This window comes from Chiloscyllium punctatum, chromosome 1 (assembly GCF_047496795.1).
Source record: "Chiloscyllium punctatum isolate Juve2018m chromosome 1, sChiPun1.3, whole genome shotgun sequence".
In the NCBI taxonomy this organism is placed as follows: Eukaryota; Metazoa; Chordata; class Chondrichthyes; order Orectolobiformes; family Hemiscylliidae; genus Chiloscyllium; species Chiloscyllium punctatum.
The window spans coordinates 164,445,969-164,471,730 of NC_092739.1; the positions used below are offsets into that span (position 1 = coordinate 164,445,969).

The 25,762-nt window shown below is 45.2% G+C and overlaps 1 protein-coding gene across 1 annotated transcript in view; it reads right to left on the reverse strand.

Moving 5' to 3' along the window:
• The window catches only part of LOC140482764 (hematopoietically-expressed homeobox protein hhex-like), a 77,556-nt gene extending 61,710 nt beyond the window's left edge, over window positions 1-15,846 (reverse strand). Inside the window, exon 1 of the mRNA XM_072580359.1 lies at window positions 15,502-15,846. Coding sequence (XP_072436460.1) covers window positions 15,502-15,835 — 334 coding nt within the window. The 5' untranslated portion in view covers window positions 15,836-15,846. The remainder of the gene's footprint in view (window positions 1-15,501) is intronic.
• Window positions 15,847-25,762: the final 9,916 nt, after the last annotated feature.

Below are 25,762 nucleotides of genomic sequence, written 5' to 3' on the forward strand. Positions count from 1 at the left end.
GCAATTAAATGTGAGTAGTGTCATGAAGCCAGAGTGAAGGCAGTAAATGGACAATTTAAAAGCCTAAGCAGGCAGAATCTCACTGAAGAAAATAGCAAGAAGATTATCAACAGCAGGGGATCCATAATATAATCTATGGCTCATGCAGGAGAAAGATTGGAACGTAGCATCACCAGGACTGGGAATATTGTGAAAAATGATGGGTGTTATTTATTAGGTCATGAAAAATATGGAATTGTCCATTTTGTCCATAAGAAGATTGAAAACTTCCATCTTATTTAGAAAACACAGGAAAACTCCTGAGTAAACAATGCAGAGATACAGAGATAGTTCAACATTTAAAGGAAATTAAAACAGCTTTACGAAGCAGAGAATAAAGCAGCTTCAGTATAAAAACTTTGAAAGAAGGAGAATATAGTAGCATTGGGATACTGCAGAATTAAAATGCTTTAAAGTCGAAAAAGTAAAACGTCACATTAGGCTGGAGAAATAATACTGCTTAACAGATTTAATATCAAGATGAGCCAAATAGAAAACAGTACTAGGCATCTTGGAGAAAATAATTGTTAAACTAAGTTACAAAATTCTTAATTTGGCAGAACCCTTAGGAGTATTGATACGCAGAGAGATCTGGGTGTGTGCAGGTCCACAAATCACTGAAGGTGGCAGCGCAGGTAGATAAGGGAGTAAAAGGGCTAAATTAATGGCATGCTTGCCTTTATTGGAAGGGCATTGAGTATTAGGAAACCTATGCTGCAGCTTCATAGAACTTTAGTAAGGCCACACTGAGAGAAGGACAACCTTGGGATCATTGTTATTTTAAAAAATATTAACCATAAAGGCACATGCGACATGCCAACGCAAAGAGTCGGTCAGTCAACAGATACAAATGCTCAATCTCAAGCTATGAAAGAAAACTCTCTCTGTAAAACTATATGTCATTTTCAGAAGATGTACAAATGTAGAACACAGTTACAAAGCAACAAACTCCTACCACTCATGGATTACTCATACAAAGATGTTGATGCACTGGAGCCAGTGATATTCTGAGAAGAAATTGGTGTTCCAGCTGACTCAGGTTTGACAGAGTCTGTTTCTCAGTCAGCTGAATGGCTGTATTGCAGTGCAGAGTGACACCAACAGTGTGGGTCCACTTCCTGCACCTAGTCTCCCTCTCAACCTTTTCCCTCCCACCTGAGGCATGATGACCTTCAGGTTAAATCTCCACCAGTCAAACTGAAAGAGCAGTATAACCCAGGTGAGCTCATTTTTAATTCTTTAACTGAGATTGTCCAGGCACTAATACAACCTGGTGAATAAATGTAATCGAAGATTCAAGCTAACATTTTGAGTATAACTGACTCTTCATCAGCTTTGATGAAGAATCGTCTCGACTTGAAACATTAGCTCGCTCTCTTTCTCCATGGATGTTACCAGACTCACTGCAATTTCCAGGAATTCTTGTTTTCAGAACAGATTCCAACATCTGCAGTAATTTGTTCCTAATAGAAGGTTCAAATTTAATCAGTAAGAGTTATACAGCATGGATACATGGGCCATTTGGGCTAACTGCTCCACACTGATCATAATCCCAAATTAAACTAGTCCCACTTGCCTGCATTTGGTCCATATCCCTCCAAACCTTTCCTATTCATCTACTTATCTAAATGTCTTTTAAATGTTGTAACTGTACCTGCATCCATCACTTCCTCTGGCAGTTCATTCCACATATGAACAACTCTCTGTGTAAAAAGGTTGACCCTCATGCCCTTTCTAAATCTTTCTCCTCTCACCTTAAAAATATATCCCCTAGTTTTCAACTGCCCCATCCTAGGGAATGGCTTCCAGAGATTATTGGAATACTATGACTATAAAGCTTTGAAGTCAGAATTCATAACAGACAGAATTGCTGTAATTATTGATGAGTCTTAGACAGAATGATCATTGTCCAAAGAAGACTGACTTTGGAGAAATGTATTCAGGATACACTGGAAGCAGAGATCAAGAGGAATCAGATACAAATCCTGACAGAAGGACAGCCTTGGAATCATTGTTATTTTAAAAGATAATAACCATAAAGGCACATGTGAGTAGGTCAGTCAACAGATACAAATGCTCTGGAATATTCACCTTATCTGTGCCCCTCATGATTTTATAAACCCCTATAAGGTCACCCCCTCAACCTTCGATGGTCCAGTGGAAAATCCAGCCTATTTTTATATCTCAATTCCTCCATTCCTGACAACATCCTGGTCAATCTTTCTGAACCCTCTCCAGTTTAATAATAACTTTCTGATAGCAGGGTGACCAAAACTGGGCACAGTACTCCAGAACCAAATTCAAGAGAAATATTTCCATTTTCTGTCACCCAGTGAAGAATTATCTATATCGGTGATAAAGTCAGCAGCAGTCCTGAGGATTTGAACATAGTGCGTCCAACAGGAAGACAATTATAAGAGGGTGAATTCAACCTTGTCTGTATGTTGAAGTAAAGAGTCATTCTACAGATACAACAAATAATCTGATGAAAGCAAATAGAAGTGATTTTTGTTTCCTTTCTAACTTAGTCATTTACGCGATGCGGGCATCACTGTGGGCTGGGCTAGCATTTATTGGTTATCTCAAATTTTTAAGAGTCAACCACATTGTTGTGGGTCTGGAGTCACATGGAGGCCAGACCAGGTAGGGATTGCAGTTTCCTTCCCTATTGACAAAGGGAATTGAATCCAAAAGTAGGAAGGTTATGCTTCATTGATATGACGCATTAATAGACTACATCCAGTATACTCTGCACAGTACCGGTCTCCTTATCTAAGGACGGATGTTGATATGTGGCAACTACTTGATTCACTAGGGAAGAGGTTGTCTTTGTGAAAGAAACTCAGGGGATCAGATTCCTTCAAAGGAGATAATGAACCAACTACCTGGTTTAGCAAGAGTGACACCTTCAACAAAAGGCATCCCAGACATAGGAGGTCCCCCGGTGGTCAGAGACTTTACAGACAATGCAGGGTCGAGAATGTGGTACTGGAAAAACACAGCAGGGCAGGCAGCATCCGAGGAGCAGGAAAATCGATGTTTCTGGCATAAGCCCTTCATCAGGAATGAGGCTTGTGGGTTGGGGCTGAGAGATAAGTGGGAGGGGGGATGGGGTTGGGGGAGGTAGCTGGGAAAGTGATTGGTGGATAAAGGTGAGGGACAAGGTGATAGGTCTGAGGGGGCAGTGATGGACGGGTCCTGAGGGCGGTGCCGAGTTAGAGGCTTAGGACTGGGATAAGTGGGGGGAGACGAAATGAGGAAGCTGTTGAAATCCACATTTATCCCGTGTGTTTGCAGGGCTCCTTCTCCAGGCGTCGGGTGGTAACGATTTGGCAGTGGAGGAGGCCCAGGACTGGCATGTCCTTGATGGAGTGGGAGGGGGAGTTGAAGTGTTCAGCCATGGGGCGGTGGAGTTGATGGGTGCTGGTGTCCCAGAGATGTTCTCTGAAACAATCTGCAAGAAGGCGTCCTGTCTCCCCAGTGTAGACAATGCAGAGTCAAGAACAGCATCAAGAATAAGAGTTTATTTTTATTCACTCACAGGATGAGAGCATCGCTGGCTCGGCCAACACTTATTGCCCATCCCAAACTGCCCAGAGGGACATTAAGAGTCACCCACTCACATGTAGGCCAGACTGGGTAATGATGGCAGTTTCCTTCCCTACAGGAGATTGGAGACCCTGATGGGTTTTTCCTGACAATTGACAATGGATTCACAGTCACCATTAGACTCTTTAATTCTTTTATTGAATTCTACCTTCTGCCATGGTGCGATTCGAACCCAGATCCCCAGTCTGTGAGCTGGGTCTCTGGATTAACAGTACCAGGATTAACAGCAATAACAGTACCAGGCCATCACCACCCCTACTCCTCAAGCTAAAGACCAAGTCTGAAGAGAGAGCATCCCAGAAGAACTGTGAATCTCTAGACTGCCTGCTTTTGTGTAATTAGAGATTGGGGTGAAGATCGGGTGTTGGCAAATGTAACTACATCCATAACTGTACCCATGTTAGCTCTGGACAAGAAGACTTGGGAGGAAGGTGATATATAAAGTCATGATTCTGTAAGTGTCCATGTTGAAAATCACTTTAAACACCACCCAGTCTGATATCATCATACTGGTTTGAGTGAAAATTTTTTGCCCTGCTGATGTAACATCATCGCACAAAATCCTCTTGAAGAAGTTTTCCTCCTCTCTCTACAAGAATCTCAGGGAGTCCCTCTCCCACTGCAACTCCCAGGTCATTTCCTCTGCCCTGAAGCTCTTCAACCATGTCGTGAACTTTCTCCCCACCCCCACCCTCCTCTAGCTTATCTCTCCACGCTTCAGGATCACTGCCTTTATTCCTGATGAAGGGCTTTTGCCCGAAACGTCGATTTCGAAGCTACTTGGATGCTGCCTGAACTGCTGTGCTCTTCCAGCACCACTAATCCAGAATCTGGTTTCCAGCAGCTGCAGTTATTGTTTTTACATCGTGGGCTCAAGGGCTGGTTCTGTGCTGTACTGTTCTATGTAACTTGCTCCCAATTACAAATCTGCAAGAAACCACTTTGTGGTCAGACAAAAGCGTCCTCACATTTTGGGACTCACTTGATGATAAGAAACTACCACTGGTAGCAGTTGTCATTCTCCAACTACAACAGTCTTCTCCTGTTCCTGTGTACTAGTCTTTAGGGGCCAAATGGTCTCTATTTGTGACAGGATTATGTTGCAGTTGTACAGGACGTTGGTGAGGCTGCACTTGGAGCATTGTGTTCAGTTTTGGTCACCTTGTTCTAGGAAGGATGTTATTAAACTGAAAAGCGTGCAGAAGAAATTTACAAGGATGTTGCCAGGACTCGACAGTCTGAGTTATAGGGAGAGATTGGACAAGCTAGGACTTTAGAGAATAGGAGACTGAGGGGGAATCATACAGAGCTGTACAAGATAATGAAAGGTATGCAAAGGGTGAATGCACTCAGTCTTTTTCTCAGGGTTGTGAACCACAGACTAGAGGGCATCAGTTTAAGGTTAGAGGGGAAAGAATAAAAGGGAACCTGAGGCACGACTTTTTTTCGACAGAGGGTGGTAAGTGTATGGAATGAGCTGCCAGTGGAAGTGGTTGAGGCAGATACACTGACAACATTTAAAGGGCATTTGGACAAATACGTGGATAGGAAAGGATTGGAAGGATATGGGCCAAGTGCAGGGAAATAGGGTTAGCATGGATGGACATTTTGGTCAGCATGGACCAGATTGGGCCATCGGGCCTATCTCTGCGCTGTAGGACTCTATGACTGTATGACTGTGACTGTATGATTGTATGGCCTCTTCTTGTTTTGGATAACAGCCTAAAGGGGAATGAATGAACCCATTCCTTCGGGCCACAGTCTGTGTGTATGAACCTCTCATCTTTGCTTCCGATGCTGACAGAACTCTCCAGCCCTTCCACATCCAATTTTCCCGTGGGTCAGGGATGGGAATTGGAGTTGGTTACTTTCATCCCCTCCTCCAGCAGTTTGCAACTGAACGATTACCCAACACCCTGCCACTTCAGAGTTCTCTATGGGACTTGTCACTCCCAATACTCACTTCTGCTGTTAGTTCCTTATTTCTTCGTTCACCACAACACCCTCAAACGACACAGTATTGCTATAATTGCTCATATTCTGCCCAGCGGAGAGGAAATGTCCCCCTATCAAGCCTCAGCAGACTGTTACCAATTTTCAAACACTTCCTGAATACTCAGCATTGGCAATTGCTGATATCTATATGTTCAAGTATGTTTTTTTTTATTTAAAAGAATCCAACCGGAAGAATGCTCAAAGCTGCACTTTTAAGATAGTTTAAAATAATGAGATAGTTTGCACAAAAAGCTCAACTTTGCTTCTTTCCCTCCAGAGACGTCCCATTTACCAGAATTACGGTAAACAAACTGACTTTTCTAAGTAAAGATGGGGACAGGAGGTGGGGGGGGGGGGGGGGGGGGGGGGGGGGGGCTCGTGATGAGGCCGTTAATATTGAGACACAAGCACCATCAGATCACACCCTGCTTCATGTGAAAGAGGAACCAAAGTAATCACTTGGGCCTCACTGGCTGAAAATAGGTGGATTCTGTGGGTTTCGAGTGCACAGGGTTGGACACACTGAGACTGCTGAAATCTGGTGGTATTTTCTTTAGCAAAGAGACACCAAGTAAAACCGCTGATGGCGAATCGGGGCCACACATCCAGAATTCACCTCAGAAATATTTCACACGACAGGGAGCAGTGTTTGAGTTAGTCTCACACAGCGAGACGGATAATAGAGAAATGTGAGGCGATGGACTTTGGTGGAAAAAAACATGGGAAGCCAATACAGGCTCAATGGTACAACTGTGAGGGGAGTACAGGAGCAGAGGGACCTCAGAGTTCATGTGCATGATTCTCTGAAGGGGGCCAGGCAAAGTGAAACGATCGCCAAGAGGCTTCTGGGATCCTTGGATTTCTAAGTAAGAGGCGTACGGTATTAAAGCAATGAAGTGATGCTGCACCTCGACCAGTCATTGGTCAGACCACATTCGGAGAATTGTGCTCAATTCTGGGAAACTTATTTAAGGGAAAATGTCAAAGCCCTGGAGACAGTGCAAAGTAGACTTACCAGAATGATACAGGAATGAGGCATTTAAATACAAGCGAAGATCAGAAAGATTGGGTTTACTCTCCTTGGAGCACAGAAGATTAATACGTGACCTTATTGAGCTGTTCAAAGTAAAGAAGAATATTCTTTTTTCCACTAGTTGGTAAGTCAGTAACTAGGGCTCACAATTTTAAGCTTGTCAGCAAGAGAGCTCGGAATGAGATGGGGAGAAACTTCTTCACTCACAGAGTTGTTGGGATTTGGAATGTGCTGCCCAAAAAAGTGGTGGAGGTGAATTCCATAGGAGGTTCCAAAAGAGAGTTGGGTGTACATCTGAAAGGGATGAAGTTGGAGGGCTGTGGAGATAGGGCTGCGGGGTGGGCCCATCTGGGTAGCTCTTTCAGGAGCCAGTGTAGACAATAGGTCAAATAGCCTCCTTTTGTACTGTAAATTTCTATGATTCTACAACTAGACACCTATTCAGAGAGAAGTAGCACCATTGTTGTTTATTGCCCACATCCCCAGATGATCAAGGAACAATGAGTTATGTGGCTTGAGAGGACAGCAGAGTGATGGTTGTACAATGTTTCGCTCCATTCATCAAGCCTCAGCTACTGAAGTGTTCATATGCAGCACAATCAGGACAACAGTATAAGGCAGGAACAGGATACTGATTGTGGATGATCAGCCATGATCATAATGAATGGTGGTGCTGGCTCAAAGGGCCAAATGGCCTACTCCTGCACCTATTGTCTATAACATCCAAACTTGGGCTGATAAATGTCAAGTAATAATTGCACCATTTACATGCTAGCCAATGAAAACCTCTGACATTCAATGGCATCACCATCACTGATTTCCCCTCTGTCAACATCCTGAGGGTTACCAAAGACGACCAACTGGGCTCACCATATAAGCATAGTGGCTACCAGAGGCTAGGAATACTGCAGGGAGTAACTCACCTCCTGACTCCCCCAAAGCCTGTCCACTATCTACAAGGCACAAGTCAGGAGGGTGATGGAATACTCCCCACTTGCCTGGATGGGTGCAGCTCTGAAAACATTCTCTTCAAAGCCATTCAGGATAAAGCAGTCCTGATTAGAGTGGAATCCTGACTAACACTGTAGTTTTCACTCCCTGCACCACAGATACACACTGACAGCTGACTTGGATAAATATTGCCATTGCTAGACCAAAATCTTGGAATTCCATCCCTAATGGCATTGTGGGCCAACCTACAGCACATGGACTGCAGCAGTTCAAGAAAGCAGCTCACCCCCACCTTCTTAAGGGACAACTAGGGATGGGCAATAAATGTTGGCTCTGGATTAGTGGTGCCGGAAGAGCAAAGCAGGTCAGGCAGCATCCAAGTAGCTTCAAAATCGACGTTTCGGGCAAAAGCCCTTCATTGCCCGAAACGTCGGTTTCGAAGCTACTTGGATGCTGCCTGAACTGCTGTGCTCTTCCAGCACCACTGATCCAGAATCTGATTTCCAGCATCTGCAGTCATTGTTTTTACCTAGTATACAAATCTAGACAGGGTGGTGTACAGCAAGGTTTCTGCCTCAGAGGATGTTACTGAGTCCATTATACTTTTACAGAAGCAAATCATGGGTCCCATTTACTCTGATCCATTATTTTATCCCAGTCTTTTTCTACACTTGATTGGTGGAATTTGAACTCACATTGGTTATGTTTAGGGGGGGAGCCACAATGGAGGAAGAGAAATAGACCATTCACCACCTGCTCCACCATTCAATAAAATAATAACATTACAACAGAACAAAATAAAATTTGACACCAAGCCGCATAAGAGATGGGCAAGGGGAGGGAAAAGTCCACAGCTTATTCAAATTGTGAGGTTCAAGAAACATTTTAAAGATCAGAGAATCATCAGTCATTTCAGCACATAAAGAGATCATTTGGTTCCTCGATTCCACTCAAGTTCTCTGTCTTCAGCAATCTAGTCAGTCCCATTTGCCTGCTTCACCCTCATCGTTCCCTGTAAGTCTGGGTTCCTCAGGAGCCCGTTAAACCTCTGTTTGGAATCAGTCATTGCCTTCCCTTCTGTCACTTTTACACATTCTGAGTTCCTGGTCATGGCAAGTTTTTTTTTCTCATTTGCCTCCTCTATCTCTTGGCCCAAGATCTTACACACATGTCTGCTTTTTTTATAGAGTCATAGAGTTGCACACAGCGGAAACAGACCCTTCCGTCCAACTCATCCAGGCCAACAAAATATTCTAAATTGATCCAGTCCCTTTGGCCCATACCCCACTAAATCCCTCCTATTCTTTGCACTGGCAGCTAACAGTGACAGGTTTTCTTTGCCTGCCTTATCAAAATTTGCTCTTGTCTTGCATTTTGCCGTTGAATTTCCCTCAACTAATTTGTTTGAAGGAGCATAAACCTATCATCTCTGATGCAATATTGCAGTTAAAATCACTCAGCACTGGAATCATTCCGAAAAAAGACCCCTCTGAATCCTCACAGGCACCGTTCCCAAACTATGGTGACCAGAACTGGATGCAATTTTATGGATGTTACTGAACCATAGCGGTCCAGTGTATCTCCCTATTGATGTACCTAATACCTTTAGTCACAAAGCCTATGATCTCTCATGGTTTGCTATTTGCTCTACCAATCAGTCCCACCACATCCAACACTGTCTCTCCCTGCTTTCTTCAGATAAAGCCAAAAATTCCCCTCCTTATCTATTTTGCCAAAATACCTTTCCTTGCATTTCTCTGCATTAAACTCCGGCTGCCACTTGTCTGCCCATGTAAAAGATGCAAAGAGATGATAAAAAGGGCAGGGAGAGCTTAAGATTTCAGTCAGTGAACTCAGGATGGAGGGACAGAAGAGTGGATCAGGTATCAGTTCAAACATATCAGCAAAGAATACTAATTTCCTGCTTTTAACGAGAAGTTAAAGGTACCAGTTTGCTGAAGGAGATTGCAGAGTTAAAGAGTCATGAGGCCAAGGAGGGATTTGGAAAGAAGGTGAAGGATTTTAAAATGTACCAGAAGCCAAGAAACGAAGAAATGGCAGAAGAGTGTGGGAAAGTGAGATTGAAGCAAGTCAGCCATAGTCCTCCGACACAGTTTTCGCAAGAGGTCATTCAGCCTAATGTTTTAAACCTACTTTCTAATCAACCTGCTCAGCAATATTGTTACACATCTTTGGAACAGGAGGCTCCTAGCCCAAAGTTAGGATACTATCACAATGGCCCTTTCTCAACCCATTGTTAGCTTAGGTTCACTCCCTGAAGGAATACACCATACTCCTTTCACTTTTTCTGCAGCCATACTTTTCAAATATCAATCCTTTCCAAATTACAATGTACGAGGAAGAACATTACAATTTATTAAAATAAGGCACACATAAAAATCATTTAGTATCTCACACCTGGTATATGCAACTCCTATGTTTTAAAAACGGTGAAAATGAATATTCTTTGCTGATAGGTTAGAACACATTTTTTGTCAGAGTCATAGAGTCCTATAGCCCTTTGGCCCAAACTGGTCAGTGCCGAACAAAATGGCCGTCCACACTAACCCCATTTCCCTGCACTTGGCCCATATCCTTCTAATCCTTTCCTTTCCATGTAGTTGTCCAAATGCCTTTTAAATGTTGTTAATGTACCCACCTCAACCACTTCCGCTGGCAGCTCATTCCATATATGTATCACCCTCTCTGTAAAAAGGTTGCCTCTCAGGTTCCCTTTCATTCTTTCCCCTCTAACCTTAAACTGATGCCCTCCAGTCCTCGATTCCCCAACCCTGGGAAAATGACTGAGTGCATTCTCCCTCTCCTGATCTTATAGCCTCAATAAGATTCCTCCCTCAGTCTCCCACGTTCTGAAGAAAAAAGTCCTAGCTTCTCCAACCTCTTCCTATAACTCAGACCCTTGAGTCCTGGCAACATCCTTGTAAATTTCTTCTGCACTCTTTCCAGTTTAACAGCATCTTTCCTATAGCAATCGTGTTAAATTCTTCTACTATAATTAGATTTGTAAGCAAAGTCACTGGATATATTTAAGAAAGAAATGTACTGATACCCAGAGGCAAAAGGTCATGGGGAGAAAATGGTAGGAAGACACTGAGATGGAGGATCAGTCATGATCAAGTCAAATTTTGGAATAGGCTGGATGGCCAAATGGCCTTGGCTTGTAACCATTTTCTGTGAATCTACTCAACTCATTCCCTCTTTCTCATTTACACAAATAAAAATGACACAGACATCACCAAATGGTGTGCTTTTGTGCTTAAGAAGAGTCATTTAACAGACTTTTGAATGGACCACTTACATATCAATGTTGTTAGAGTCATACAGCACAGAAACAGACCTTTCAATTCAACCAGTCCATGCCGAGCACAATTCCAAACTAAACTAGTCCCACCTACCTGCATTTGGCACATATCCCTCCAAACACTTCTTATTCATCTACTTATCTAAATATCATTTAAATATTGTAACTGTACTCGCATCCACCACTTCCTCTGGAAGTTTATTTCACATACAAACCATTCTCTATGTAAAAACGTTGCCGCCTATGTCCCTTTTAAATCTTTCTCTTCACAACTTAAAAATATGACCCCACCCCCCACCCCACCCTACCTCCAGTTTTGAAACCCCCCACCCTAGGACAAAGATGCCTGCTCGTCACCTTTTCTAAACTCCTCATGATTTTATAAACCTCTGTAAAGTCAGCTCTCAACTTTCCACACTGGAAAAACATCCCAGTCTATCCAGCCTCTCCCGATAACTCAAACATTCCATTCCTGGGCAAACTTCCGGTAAATCTTTCTCTACACCTTCTCAGGAGCTGGAACACTATATTCTTCATTCTGTTTTATGACCCTGATTTGCATGGATAGCACACAAAATATTTCACTGTATTTCAGTACGTGACAATAATGAATCAAACCATGTACAAGACTTGAAATGTCAACTCTGTTTCTCTCTCCACAGATGCTGTCAGACCTGCTGAGTTTCTCCAGGAATTTCTGTTTTTGTTTCAGATTTCTAGCAGCTGCAGTCGCTTGTGTAATTTAATAATTTCATTGTTTCCCTCACCTTTTGAATCATAGAGTCATTGAGCACGGAAACAGACCCTTTGGTCCAACTCGTCCATGCCGACCAGATGTCATAAATTAATCTAATCCCATTTGCCGGCATTTTCCCTCTAACCCCTGCCCATTCACACACCCATCCAGATGCCTTTTAAATGTTGCAATTGTACCAGCCACCACCACATCCTCTGGCAACTCATTCTATACACGTACCACCCTCTGCGTGAAAAAGTTTCCCCTTTGGTCTCCTTTATATTTTTCCACTCTCACCCTAAACCTATGCCCTCTAGCTCTGGACTCCCCAACTCCAGGGAAAAGATCTTGTCCATTTACCCTATCCAAGTCCCTTATGATTTTATAAACTTCTGTCAGATCACCCCTCAGCCTCCGACACTCCAGGGAAAACAGCCCCAGCCTATTCAGCCTCTCCCTGTAGCTCAAATCCTCCAACCCTGGCAACATCCCTGTAAATCTTTTCAGAACCCTTTCAAGTTTCACAACATCCTTTCGACAGCAGGGAGACCAGAATTGCACATGGTATTGAAAACATAGAACATAGAAACAAACAGCGCAGAACAGGCCCTTCAGCCCTCGATGTTGCGCCGATCTGTGAACTAATCTAAGGAGACAGTGAGGTCTGCAGATGCTGGAGATCAGAATTGAGAGTGTGGTGCTAGAAAAGCACAGCAGGTCAGGCAGCATCCGAGGAGCAGGAAAATCAATGTTCCAGGCCTGAGTCCATCGATTTTCCTGCTCCTCTGATGCTGCCTGACCTGCTGTGCTTTCCCAGCACCACACTCTCAGCTGTGAACTAATCTAAGCCCATCCTCCTAAAACATGGCCTAACAAATGCCCTGTACAGCTGCAATATGACCTTCCAACTCTTATGCTCAATGTATTAGATTACATTGCATTACAGTGTGGAAACAGGCCCTTCTGCCCAACAAGTCCACACCGTCCCACAGCCCACCCATTCCCCTACATTTACCCCTTACCTAACACTACAGGCAATTCAGCATGGCCAATTCACCTGACCTGCACATCTTTGGACTGTGGGAGGAAACCAGAGCACCTGGAGGAAACCCACGCAGACATGGGGAGAATGTGCAAACTCCACACAGTCAGTCGCCTGAGGCGGGAATTGAACCTGGGTCTCTGGCGCTGTGAGGCAGCAGTGCTAACCACTGTGCCACCGTGCCGCCCACGGCTGTACTGACCAATAAAGTTAAAAATCACACAACATCAGGTTGTAGTCCAACAGGTTTATGTGGAAGGACTAGCTTTTGGAGCACTGCTCCTTCATCAGACAGCTAGTGGGGCAGGATCATAGCTACCTGATAAAGGAGCAGTGCTCTGAAAGCAAGTGCTTCCACATAAACCTGTTGGGCTATAACCTGGTGTTGTGTGATTTGTAACTTTGTCCACCCCAGTCCAACACTGGTATCTCCACTGCAAGGCTGACCAATAAAGGAAAGCATACCAAACACCTTCTTCACTGTCCTATCTACCTGTGACTCCACTTTCAAGGAGCTATGAACCTGCACTCCAAACCCTGGGAATGGTGTGAGCAGATTGTTTTCGAGGGGGAACTGCAGAGATAAGGGAGAGACTCCCAGGGATTGGGGATAGCGCTGGGAAGGGAAGAGTTTTTTTTCTCTCTGCCAAGAAGTTGGCCTTTCTCCCTACCCTCTTCCCCTCACCCCCAGGTGACAGGAAATGGAAAGGGTCTGAACTCCACAGCTAGCATGGGAAATCTGTGTTCATCAGAGCTGCCTGAGACTGAGAGCTGAAGTCAGCCGGAGCTGTCGAGAAACGCGAGGGAAATTGAAACTGTCTGGATGTTTCTCCACGTGTTGAGCCCGTCCCGATGGGGCACTGACCCCCGCTTCACCGTCCGACAAAACCCAGCAACAACACGCTACCTCCGTCCCTTCTCGACCCGGGAGCAGAAGGAAAGGACAGAGAGAGAGAGAGAGAGTTTGCAGGCCAGTGACCCTTCCCGGAGAATGGAACTGGTTGTCCCAAGGCTTGTTTACAGTGAAGTGGCTGGAAATCCAGAAAGTCGGATTCTGGCAGTTTCAGAACCCCAGCTCCAAGCGGATTTGACGGGGTTAAACCCTCCGCACATCCAGTGCAGAATTCCTCTGGGAGTTCTGGTTTATGTGTGTGTTCTTTTTTTAAAAAAATATGTCAAATAAAGCGTCTGAGTCTGACACCGCCACAATATTCTCGCCCCGAATGTACTTTTAAAGCATTTTTTTAAATCAAAGCGGGAAAAGTTGTCCTTGAAATCGACAGGAATATAAAGAGAGAACTTTGCGAGAGCTCTCTGCGCGTCTCATTCTCTCTCAGCTCCTTTCCTGTCACTTCATTATTCCTGCTTTTTACACATTCTCTCCTCATTTGTTATTAATCTTACCCCTCTCCCATTTCACCCCCTCCCTCCCTCCCTATCTTCCTACAATTTTATTGCCAATAGATCCCGTTGGTCCGAAAACACCGAGTGTCTCTCAATCTCTTTGGTTCCTCTCTCCTTTTCTCAGTCTTTACTCCGTCTCCCACACCCTTAAACAGACCCAAAGAACTGTGGAGGCTGGAAATCTGAACCGCAAACAGTTCTTCTGAAAACAATCAGGACTGGTAAAATTAACTCTGCTCTCTCTCTCTCTCTCCCCAGATGAGGTCAGACCTGCTGTTCCTCCAGCACTCTGGTTTTGTATAATTTTAACTCTCCCTGAGTGTGTTTGCTCTTTATCGTTCCCTCCTGTGCTTTCTCTTTATCACTCTCCTGTATTCTCTCTCTCTCTCCTGTGTTTTCTTTCTCTCTCTCCAGTGTTCTCTCTCTCCTGTGTTCTCTCTCTCCTGTGTTCTCTCTCTCCTGTGTTTCTCTCTCTCATGTTCTCTCTCTCTCTCCTGTGTTTCTCTCTCTCATGTTCTCTCTCTCCTGTGTTCTCTCTCTCTCTCCTGTGTTTCTCTCTCATGTTCTCTCTCTCTCTCCTGTGTTTCTCTCTCTCATGTTCTCTCTCTCTCTCCTGTGTTCTCTCTCTCATGTTCTCTCTCTCCTGTGTTCTCTCTCTCTCTCCTGTGTTTCTCTCTCTCATGTTCTCTCTCTCCTGTGTTCTCTCTCTCCTGTGTTCTCTCTCTCTCTCCTGTGTTTCTCTCTCTCATGTTCTCTCTCTCTCTCCTGTGTTCTCTCTCTCATGTTCTCTCTCTCCTGTGTTCTCTCTCTCTCTCCTGTGTTTCTCTCTCTCATGTTCTCTCTCTCTCTCCTGTGTTCTCTCTCTCCTGTGTTCTCTCTCTCCAGTGTTCTCTCTCTCCTGTGTTCTCTCTCTCTCTCCTGTGTTTCTCTCTCTCATGTTCTCTCTCTCTCTCCTATATTCTCTCTCTCCTGTGTTCTCTCTCTCTCTCCTGTGTTTCTCTCTCTCATGTTCTCTCTCTCTCTCCTGTATTCTCTCTCCTGTGTTCTCTCTCTCCAGTGTTTCTCTCTCTCATGTTCTCTCTCTCTCTCCTATATTCTCTCTCGCCTGTGTTTCTCTCTCGCTCGCTCTCTCTCCTGCGTTCGCTCTCTCCTGTGTTTCTTTCTCTCTCTCCTGTGTTTCTTTCTCTCTCTCCTGTGTTTCTTTCTCTCTCTCCTGTGTTCTCTCTCTCCTGTTATCTCTCTCTCTCTCCCTTGTGTTTCTCTCTCGCTCTCTCTCCTGCGTTCGCTTTCTCCTGTTATCTCTCTCTCTCTCTCTCTCTCTGTGTCTTGAGTTCGGTCTCCCCGGCCCCGCTCCAGCTGTAGTCTCTTACCCAGGGGGAGAGGTCTGTAGATGGGGTGCTGGTACTCGGCAGCAGTCGGCTGGTAGACGGGAGCCAGATGTTGTGGGAACACTGGTGCCCGGTACAAAGGTGGGGAGAGAGCAACTTGGCCAGCTCGCTGGTACACTGCTGCCCTGAAGCTGGCCAGCGGCAGCGGCGGTGGCGGCACCACAGCCGGGAACGGGCTGCAGGAGACGGCCCGGCTCTGTGAGCCCCCGGCGGCATCCCGGCTCAGAATGTCCTCGATGTAGAAGCGGGTGGGCTGCGGGATGGGGCTGGGGGACCGGAGGAAACTCTCAGCTCCTGGGGGGCGGTGGAACTGCATTGCAATCTCTGCACTCGGAGGGAAAAAAAAGCCAGCCACAGAATAACAGACAAGTTATCACTGCACTCAGTAACTCTCTCTCTCTCTCTGTGTGTGCATCCGAGTTTGCAGAAAAAAACCTACATAAACAGGGCGGGGACTATTGGCCAATCATTCAATCTCATTGCTCAGAAAGTGGCCACTCGGCCCCTTGCACATGTGCCAACTCTTTGACAGTACATGCTCTCAAACCTGCCTTTCCTACTGCAGTCCCTAGAACACTCACCAATCCCCAATCTGTTGGTACATCTCAGGAAAACCTGCCAATTTCAATGCTGGCTCCAAAAACAAAAATCAAATCAGATTACCTACAGTGTGGAAACAGGCCCTTCGGCCCAACCAGTCCATTCCCCCTTGACTAATGCAGGTAACACTGTGGGCAATGTAGCATGGCCAATTCACCTGACCTGCACATCTTTGGAGTGTGGGAGGAAACCCACGCAGAGACAAGGAGAATGTGCCAACTCCACATAGATCCACACAGACAATTCACCTGAGGCTGGAATTGAACCCAGGACCCTGGTGACCAAGGTTAGCAGTGCTGACCACTGTGCCACCCAGGAATGCTGAGGAAATGGGACACTGGATCAGAAATGTGAACCCTGCTTTCTCTCATCAGAGCTGCAGAGTTTCTCCAGTATTGTCTGTTCCCCTGAATGCTTACACTAACCAGGTAAAGATTCTTATTGGAAAGTGGTGTGCCCTCATCTCTGAGCCAGGAGGCCCAGAGTTAAATCTCAGCTGCTCCACAGGTATGTAATAAGGTCTCTGAACAGGACAATTAAGAAAATATCTACACCCACCAGCTGAGTGTTTTCCTGGATTATTTTCAGAGACTGGTCCTGGATCCCTTAGAAGGATGAGAGATGACCATGTATCAATGTACCACATTCTTACACTGCTGGTCCTCAAAGTTGCCCTTTAAGAAGGTGGGCTGCCTTATTGAACCACTACAGTCTATGTGCTGTAGGTTGACCCACAATGCCCTCAGGGAGGGAATTCCAGGATTTTGACCCAGTGACACTGAAGGAATGGCGATATATTTCCAAGTCAGGATGGTGAGTGGCTTGGAGGAGAACCTGCAGGGGGTGATATTCCCATGTATCCGCTGCCCTTGGCCTTCTGGATGGAAGTGATCGTGGGTTTGGAAGGTACTGTCTGAGAATCTTTGGTGAATTTCTGCAGCAAATATCTGCCATTGGGAAGATTTTAAACTAATGTGGCAGGAGGCTGGGAACCAGAGAGAAGAATAGTAGACAGTGAGGTGGAAACTAGACACTGTAGGTATCATGAAGTTAGCTTTTCCAAGGGGAAGAGTAGGCAGAGAGCAGATGAATGCAAAAGAACTGGCAGCCTGAAGTGCATCTACTTTAATGCAAGGAGTACAGTGGGTAAGGCAGATGGATCTTAGGGCTTGGATTGGTGCCTGGGAGTATGACGTTATTGTGATCACAGAGACTTGGTTGAAGGAAGGGCATGATTGGCAACTGAATGTTCCAGATGCTTCAGACAGCACAGGGAGGGAAGTAAAAGGGGGGAGGACTTGCATTGCTGGTCAGGGATGATATCACAGTTGTGCTAAAGGAGGACACTATGGAGGGTTTGAGCAGTGAGGCAGAATTTGTAAGGAGCGTCCAGGAGAGTTTTCTAGAACAATATGCCAATAGTCTGATGAGGGAAGGGGCCATATTGGACCTGGTATTGGGGAACGAGCCAGGCCAGGTGGTAGAAGTTGTGGTGGGGGATTTCTTTGGGAATAGTGACCACAATTCTGTAAGTCTCTTAGACAAAGACTTACTAAGAATACTCTTAGACAAAGATGGGAGTGGTCCTAAGGGAAGAATATTAAACTGGGCCAAGGCCAATTATGTCAAAATTAGGCAGGAGCTGGGAAATGTGGGTTGGGAGCAGCTATTTGAAGGGAAGTCCACATTTGAGATGTGGGAGGCTTTCAAAGATAGGTTAAAGATAGTGCAGGATAGGCATGTCTCTTCGAAAACAAGGGATAGGAAAGGCAAGGTTTGTGAACTGTGGATGACAGGAGAAATTATGCAAATAGCCAAGAGGAAAAGGGAGGCATACATAAGGTCCAGGCAGCTAAGGCTAGAAGGGGCCTTGAAGGAATATTGAGAGAGTAGGACCAATCTTAAATGAGGAATCAAGTGGGCTAAAAGGGATCATGAAATAACTTTAGTGAGCAGAATTAAGGAGAATCCCAAGGCCTTTTATTCTTATATAAGAAACAAAAGGGTAACTAGAGAAAGGGTTGGTCCTCTAAAGGATAACGAAGGAAGGCTGTGTGTCAAACCTGAGAAAATGGGTGAGATTCTCAATGGTTACTTTGCATCAGTGCTCACTGAGGAGAGAGACATGATGAATGTTGAGATTAGAAATAGAAGTTTGTTTACCCTGGATCACGCTGACATGAGGAGGGAAGATGTGTTGGGTAGGCTAAAGGATACTAAGGTGAACTAATCCCCAGGACCAGATGGGATCTATCCCAGGTTGCTGAGGGAGGCGAGAAAGGAAATATTGGGGCCCTGACAGATATCTTTGTAGCATCCTTAAACACAGGTGAAGGGCTGGAGGACTAGAGGGTTGCTAATGTTATTCCAGGTAACTACAGACTAGAAAGCCTGACACCAGTGATAGGAAAGTTGCTGGAGAAGGTACTGCTGGATAAGGTCTATTTATGTTTGGAAAAGAATGGGCTTATCAGTGATAGGCAACACGGTTTTGTGCGGGGTGGAAATCGTCCCTGACCAACTTAAGAGAGTTCTTTGAGAAAGTGACCAAGTTGATAGATGAAGGAAGGGCTGTAGATGTCATCTACATGGACTTTAGTAAGACGTTTGATAAGGTTCCCCATTATAGACTCATGGAGAAAGTGAAGTCACATGGTGTACTGGGTGTTCTAGCCAGGTGGATAAAGAACTGGTTAAGAAACAGCAGACAGAGAGCAGTAGTTGAAAGGAGTTTCTTGAAATGGAGAAAGATCCACAGGAATTAGTGCTGGGTCCACTGTTGTTTGTGATATACATAAATGATCTGGAAGAGGGCATTGGTGATCTGGTCAGCAAGTTTGCAGATGACGCGAAGATTGGGGAGTAGCAGAAAACATAAGGGACTGTTAAAGAATACAGGAGAATAGAGATAGACTGGAGGGTTGGGCAGAGAAGTGACAGATGGAGTTCAATCCAGACAAATGTGAGGTGATGCATTTTGGGAAATCTAATTCTAGAGCGAATTATACTGTAAAAGGAAGAGCCTTGGGAAAAGTTGATGGGCAGAGAGATCTGGGAGTGCAGGTCCACTGTACCCTGAAGGTTGCTGCACAGGTGGATAGAGTGGTCAAGAAGACATATAGTATGCTTGCCTTCATTGGACAGGGTATTGAGTATTGAGTATTGAGTATAAGAACTGCAGGTCATGTTAAAACTGTACAAGACATTGGTTCGGCCACATTTAGAATACTGTATACAGTTCTGGTCGCCACATTACCAAAAGGATGTGGATGCTTTAGAGAGGGTGTAGAGAAGGTTTACGAGGGCGTTGCCTGGTATGGAAGGTGCGAGCTATGAAGAGAGGTTGAGTAAGTTAGGATTGTTTTATCAGAAAAAAGGAGACTGAGGAAGGACCTGATTGAGGTTTACAAAATCATGAAGGGTATAGACAGGGTGGATAGAAGCAAGCTTTTTCCCAGAGTGAAGGATTCAATAGCGAGAGGTCACGCGTTCGAGGTGAGAGGTGAAAAGTTTAAGGCAGAAAGTACTTTACACAGAGGGTGGTAGATGCCTGGAGTGCATTGCTCGCAGAGGTGGTAGAGGCAGGCATGGTAGATTCATTTAAGATGCATCTGGACAGACACATGAGTAGGTGGGGAGCAGAGGGATACAGATGCTTAGGAATTGACCGACAGGTTTAGACAATGGATTTGGATCGCCTCAGGCTTGGAGGGCTGAAGGGCCTGTTCCTGGGCTGTGAATTTTCTTTGTTCTTTCTTTGTACATCTTGAAGATAGCTGCCAATGAGTGTCAGTGATGGAGGGAGTGGTTGTTTGTGGATGTGGTGCCAATCAAGTGGGCTGCTTTGTCCTGGATGGTGTCAAGCTTCTTGAGTGTTGTTGGAGCTGCCCCCATCCAGGCAAGTGGGGAGTATTCCATCCCCCTCCTGACTTGTGCCTTGTAGCTGGTGGACAGGCTTTGGGGAGTCAGGAGGGGAGTTATTCACTGCAGGATTCCTAACCTCAGTGTAGGCAGTCTCACAGAGTTCTCTTATGACGAACCCTGGTGTCCGAGTAAATATTTGTCTCCCAATCAATACTGAGAAATCATGATGTGGTTATTTATCTAATTGCTGTTTGTGGGACCTTGCCAAACTTCCGATATTACAACAAAAGCAGCTAACAGAAAGCTCTTTGGGACCTCATGAGATTGTGAAAGGTGCTTTTTCTTAAAAAAAATCTTGTAATCTTGATCAAATCATACTTTCTCTGCTAATCTAGTCCACCTCAAAATAATTATATAGAGTCATAGAGTTGTACAACACAGAAACAGACCCTTCAGTCCAACGCATTCACGCCAATCTGATATCCTAAATTCATCTAGTTACATTTGCCAGCACTTGACCCATATCCCTCTAAACCCTTCCTATTCAAACACTCATCCAGATGCCTTTTAAATGTTGCAATTGTACCAGCCTCCACCACTTCCTCTGGGAGCTCATTCCATACACGCATCACCCTCTCCATGAAAAAGATTACCCTTAGGTCCTCTTGAAATCTCACCTTAACCATCCTGTCTTAGATTTCCCCTATCCTGGGGAACAGACCTTGGCTACTTACCCTGTCCATGCCCTTCATGATTTTATAAACCTCTGTAAGATCGCCCCCTCAGCCTCCGAATCCCCAGGGAAAAACAGCCCCAACCTATTCAGCTTCTCTCTATAACTCAAACCCTCCAACCCTGGTAACATCCTTGGAAATCTTTTCTGCACCCTTTCAAATTGAACAGTATGTTTCCTATATGCAGGGAGACCACAATTGAATGCAGGATTCCAAAAGTGGTTGAGTCAATGTCCTGTATAGTCACAACATCATTTCCCAATTCCTCTACGCAATGCACTGACCAATAAAGGCAAGTGTACCAAACATCTTCTTCACTATCCTATCTACCTACGACTCCACCTTCAAGGGACTATAAACCTACCCCCCAAGATCTCTTTGTTTGGGAAAACTCTCCAAGACCCTGCTATTAAGTGTATGTTACTCACTGTATTGCAACTTAGATGGGACACCTGGAGGAAATAGCCAGATCCTTGATGAAACTCAATGGACTGACCAATAATTGCAAGTCTCCATGCCAAGATATTGAATGAGGTGTTGCCACTGAATCTATTGTCAAAGTGGCCATCCAACACCGCCAACTGGAATGCTTAAATAGCCCATTACCCCAATGACATCACCACAGGAACTGACGTCACCACAGGAAATGACATCACCAACCCAAGGAAACCTAAACATACAAATAGAAAGCGGTTCACGAGTGCTTCACCAGAGGCACACTGATGATGTTACCCAGTATGGTGACGAAACGTCTGAAAACGAACTTTCCAGCTCAGCGAGCAAATGTACATACAGAATTCCAATATCCCATCGAGAATCCAACTTCATCACTGAAAATACAAAACACTCTCTTTAGGAACTGCTCCCTGGGCTAAACTGGGAATTAGGCAGTTCCAACGAAAATGACCCCCTCCCAGAACGCAGTAATTGAGAGTTATGCTTCTGATAGACAATTCTGGGTAATTTGAACAACAACATGCAACTATTTATTCAGGAGGTGTGTACTATTCTGACTAAGCCATTTACTGTCCATTCCTATTTGGGGAGCGAGCGACTAAGAGTCAAACTCCACACATGTAGTCCAGACCAGACCAGGTAAAAACAGCAGAGTTCCTCTAGCGAAACAAATGGGTTTTTAAAGAGAGTGAACAGTGGTCATCATTACGCCAAGGGGAGGTGATGCTATTATTGCTGCACTGTTAATCCAGAGGCCCAGACAATGTTCTGCAGACCCTGGTTCATATCTAACTGCAACAGATGGGGAGATTTGAATTCAATGAAAGAAAATCTAGAATTAACAGTCTAATGATGATCACGCCTCCATTGTTGGGGAAAAACCCAACCTGTCATCCTGATAGACAATTCTGGGTAATTTGAACAACAACATGCAACTATTTATTCAGGAGATGTGTACTATTCTGACTAAGCCATTTACTGTCCATTCCTATTTGGGGAGTGAGCAATGAAGCGCCAACTACATTACTGTGGGTCTGGAGTCACATGTAATCCAGACGAGACCAGACTAGACCAGGTCTGGCCTACATGTGACTCCAGACCCACAGCAATGTGGTTGACTCTTAACTGCCCTCTGGGTAATTAGTGATGGGCATTAAGTGCTACCTAGTTAGCGATCCCTTGTCCCAAAAACAAAAGCTTCTTAAGTAATTTTTTTACACTTTTGAATTGAAATTCCACCATCTGCTGTCAGGAGACTTTAACTCATGTCCATGGGGTAACTGAATTACCATTCCAGTGATAACATCACTACACTATTCCCTCCTATTTACATTATGTCATACTTTCCATGCTAATCTAGTCCACTTTAAAATAATTGTATAGAGTCATAGAGATGTATAGCGTGGAAACAGACCCTTCAGTCCAACATATTCATGCCGACCAGATATCCTGAATTCATCTAGTCCCATTTGCCAGCACTTGGCCCATATCCCTCTAAACCCTTCCTGTTTAAATACTCGTCCAGATGCCTTTTAAATGTTACATTTACATTTACATGATGTCTTTCGTATAATGGCTTCACAGAAGCGTGGAACAAACATGTGCAGAAACACAAGAATGCGAGTAGGTGTAGTCCATTCAGTCCCTCTAGCCCGTCCTGTGAAAAATAAGGTCATGGCTGACGTGACTGTGGCTCTACATTCCAGTCTCCAATGAGCAGCACAAGGCTTACGTTCAGAAAGATGAGCAAAAGCTTCGCAAATTAATGGGTTTTAAGCATCGTCTTAAAGGAAGAAAAACAAATGCAGAGGTTTAGGGAAGGAATTCCAGAGCTTTAGGTCAATGCAGCGGAAGGAAGAGTCATAAAAATCCGTCATGCTGAAGAGGCAAGAATTTATCTTCTTTATTGGAAGGTGAGCATGTTTTTGGCCAGCCCTAATTTCTCTTCATCTGAGTGTCTTGCTTGGCCATCTCAGTAAGCAATTATGTTGTAATTGATCTGGAGTCAGATTTAGACCTGACTGGGTTAGGAAAACAGTTTTCCTTCCCTATAGAACGAGAGGAGATATAGTTGAGGGATAGAAGGTGCTAACGGGGATTGAGAAAGTAGGCTCAGAGAGGATAATTCCTCATGTGGGGAAATGTAGAATGAGAGCTCATCGTTTTAGGTTAAAAGGTAGCGGATTTAAGACAAGGATGAAGAGGAATTGCTTCTCTGAATCTGTGGAATTCACTCTCCCAGAGTTTGCTGGATAGATTGATGGATTGATTGACTGATTGTCACTTGTACCGAAGTACAGTGAAAAGCTTTGTTTACGAGCAATGCAGGCAGATCATAGTGAGCAAGGACGTACAGAACAAAATGTTTAGAGAGAGGCATACAGGTTACATTGCTTATTGAGGCTAGAGATCAATCCATCAGTCTAATACCGGCTGGGAAGAAGCTGTTCCTGAACCTGCTGGTTTGTGTGTGTGTGTGTGTGTGTGTGTGTGTGTTTGTTCAGGTTTCTGTACCTCCTGCCTGATGGAAGAGGGTGTAGGAGATCATTACCGGGGTGGGGGGGGGGGAGGAGGGGTTGCGGGAGAGGAGGTGGGAGGGGTCTTTGATGATGTTAGCAGCGTTTCCGCGGCAGCGAGCCGTGTAAATGGAGCCCATGGATGGAAGGTTGGCTTCCGTGATGGTCTGGGCTGTGCACACCACCTTCTGTAGTTTCCTACGGTCCTGGGCAGAGCAGTTACACCGAGGATGGGAGGCTGTCCAGGAATGTGTTGGAACACTCAAATCTGGAGTTGGCAAAGACAGGAAGTGAGGGTTTCAGCAGAAAATCAGCTGGTGGGGGGGGGTGTGTGGCACTTTGGGGGAGAAGCAGAGTACACCAACAAACTGATGGTAGAGGTATGTGGTGGTTCTTAGCCATGGGACAGGTATGTGGTAGGAAGCACATCTTAGAATCAAGTATGACTCCAAGAGGCGACTGTATGACACTAAAATGGGGCAGGGTGGCTCAGTGGTTAGCACTGCTGCCTCACATTGAATGTAGAACATGGAACATGGAACATTATAGCGCACAACAGGCCCTTCGGCCCTTAATGTTGCGCCGATCTGTGAAACCCGATCTGAAGCCCATCTAACCGACACTATTCCATTCTCATCCAGATGTCTATCCAATGACCATTTGAATGCCCTTAAAGTTGGCAAGTCTACTACTGTTGCAGGCAGTGCGTTCCACACCCCTACTACACTCTGGTTAAAGAACCTACCTTTAACATCTGTCCTATATCTATCACCCCTCAATTTAAAGCTATGTTCCCTCGTGCTAGCCATCACCATCCGAGGAAAAAGGGTCTCACTGTCCACCCCATCTAACCCTCTGATCATCTTCTATTAAGTCGCCGCAACCTTCTTGTCTCTAATGAAAACAGCCTCAAGTCCTTCAGCCTTTCCTCATAAGTCCGTCCCTCCATACCAAGCATCATCCTGGTAAATCTCTTCAGGGTCAGGACTGGACACATGGCCATGTGGTCAATTGGCCTGTTAATATTAAAGGAAATGATCATGGATAATTGAAAAGAGGCGAATTTATCCAATTACATTCCCTGACAGAGGGAGAGGTCAGCAACTGGAAAAGGGGTTTTTGACTGTCACATTCCAAAGTGGAAGATTGACATTTGGAGTGAGAAATGGAGTGTTCCATTCTGCTGATGATAAAGGAGAGAGAGGGGGTAGTGGGATTAGTTTGGGATTGATACAGGGCTATGGGGAGGGAGTGGGGCAGTGGGATTAGTTTGGGATTGATACAGGGCTATGGGGAGAGTGTGGTACAGTGGGATTAGTTTGGGATTGATACAGGGCTATGGGGAGAGAGTGGGGCGGTGGGATTAGTTTGGGATTGATACAGGGCTATGGGGAGAGAGTGGGGCAGTGGGATTAGTTTGGGATTGATACAGGGCTATGGGAGAGAGTGGGGCAGTGGGATTAGTTTGGGATTGATACAGTGCTGTGGGAGAGAGTGGGGCAGTGGGATTAGTTTGGGATTGATACAGGGCTATGGGGAGAGAGTGGGGCAGTGGGATTAGTTTGGGATTGATACAGGGCTATGGGGAGAGAGTGGGGCAGTGGGATTAGTTTGGGATTGATACAGGGCTATGGGGAGAGAGTGGGGCAGTGGGATTAGTTTGGGATTGATACAGGGCTATGGGGAGAGAGTGGGGCAGTGGGATTAGTTTGGGATTGATACAGGGCCATGGGGAGAGAGTGGGGCAGTGGGATTAGTTTGGGATTGATATAGGGCTATGGGAGAGAGTGGGGCAGTGGGATTAGTTTGGGATTGATACAGGGCTATGGGGAGAGAGTGGAGCAGTGGGATTAATTTGGGATTGATACAGGGCTGTGGGAGTGAGTGGGGCAGTGGGTTTAATTTGGGATTGATATAGGGCTACGGGGAGAGAGTGGGGCAGTGGGATATGTTTGGGATTGATACAGACCTATGGGGAGAGTGGAGCAGTGGGATTAGATTGGGATTGATACAGGGCTACGGGGAGAGAGTGGGGCAGTGGGATTAGTTTGGGATTGATACAGGGCTATGGGG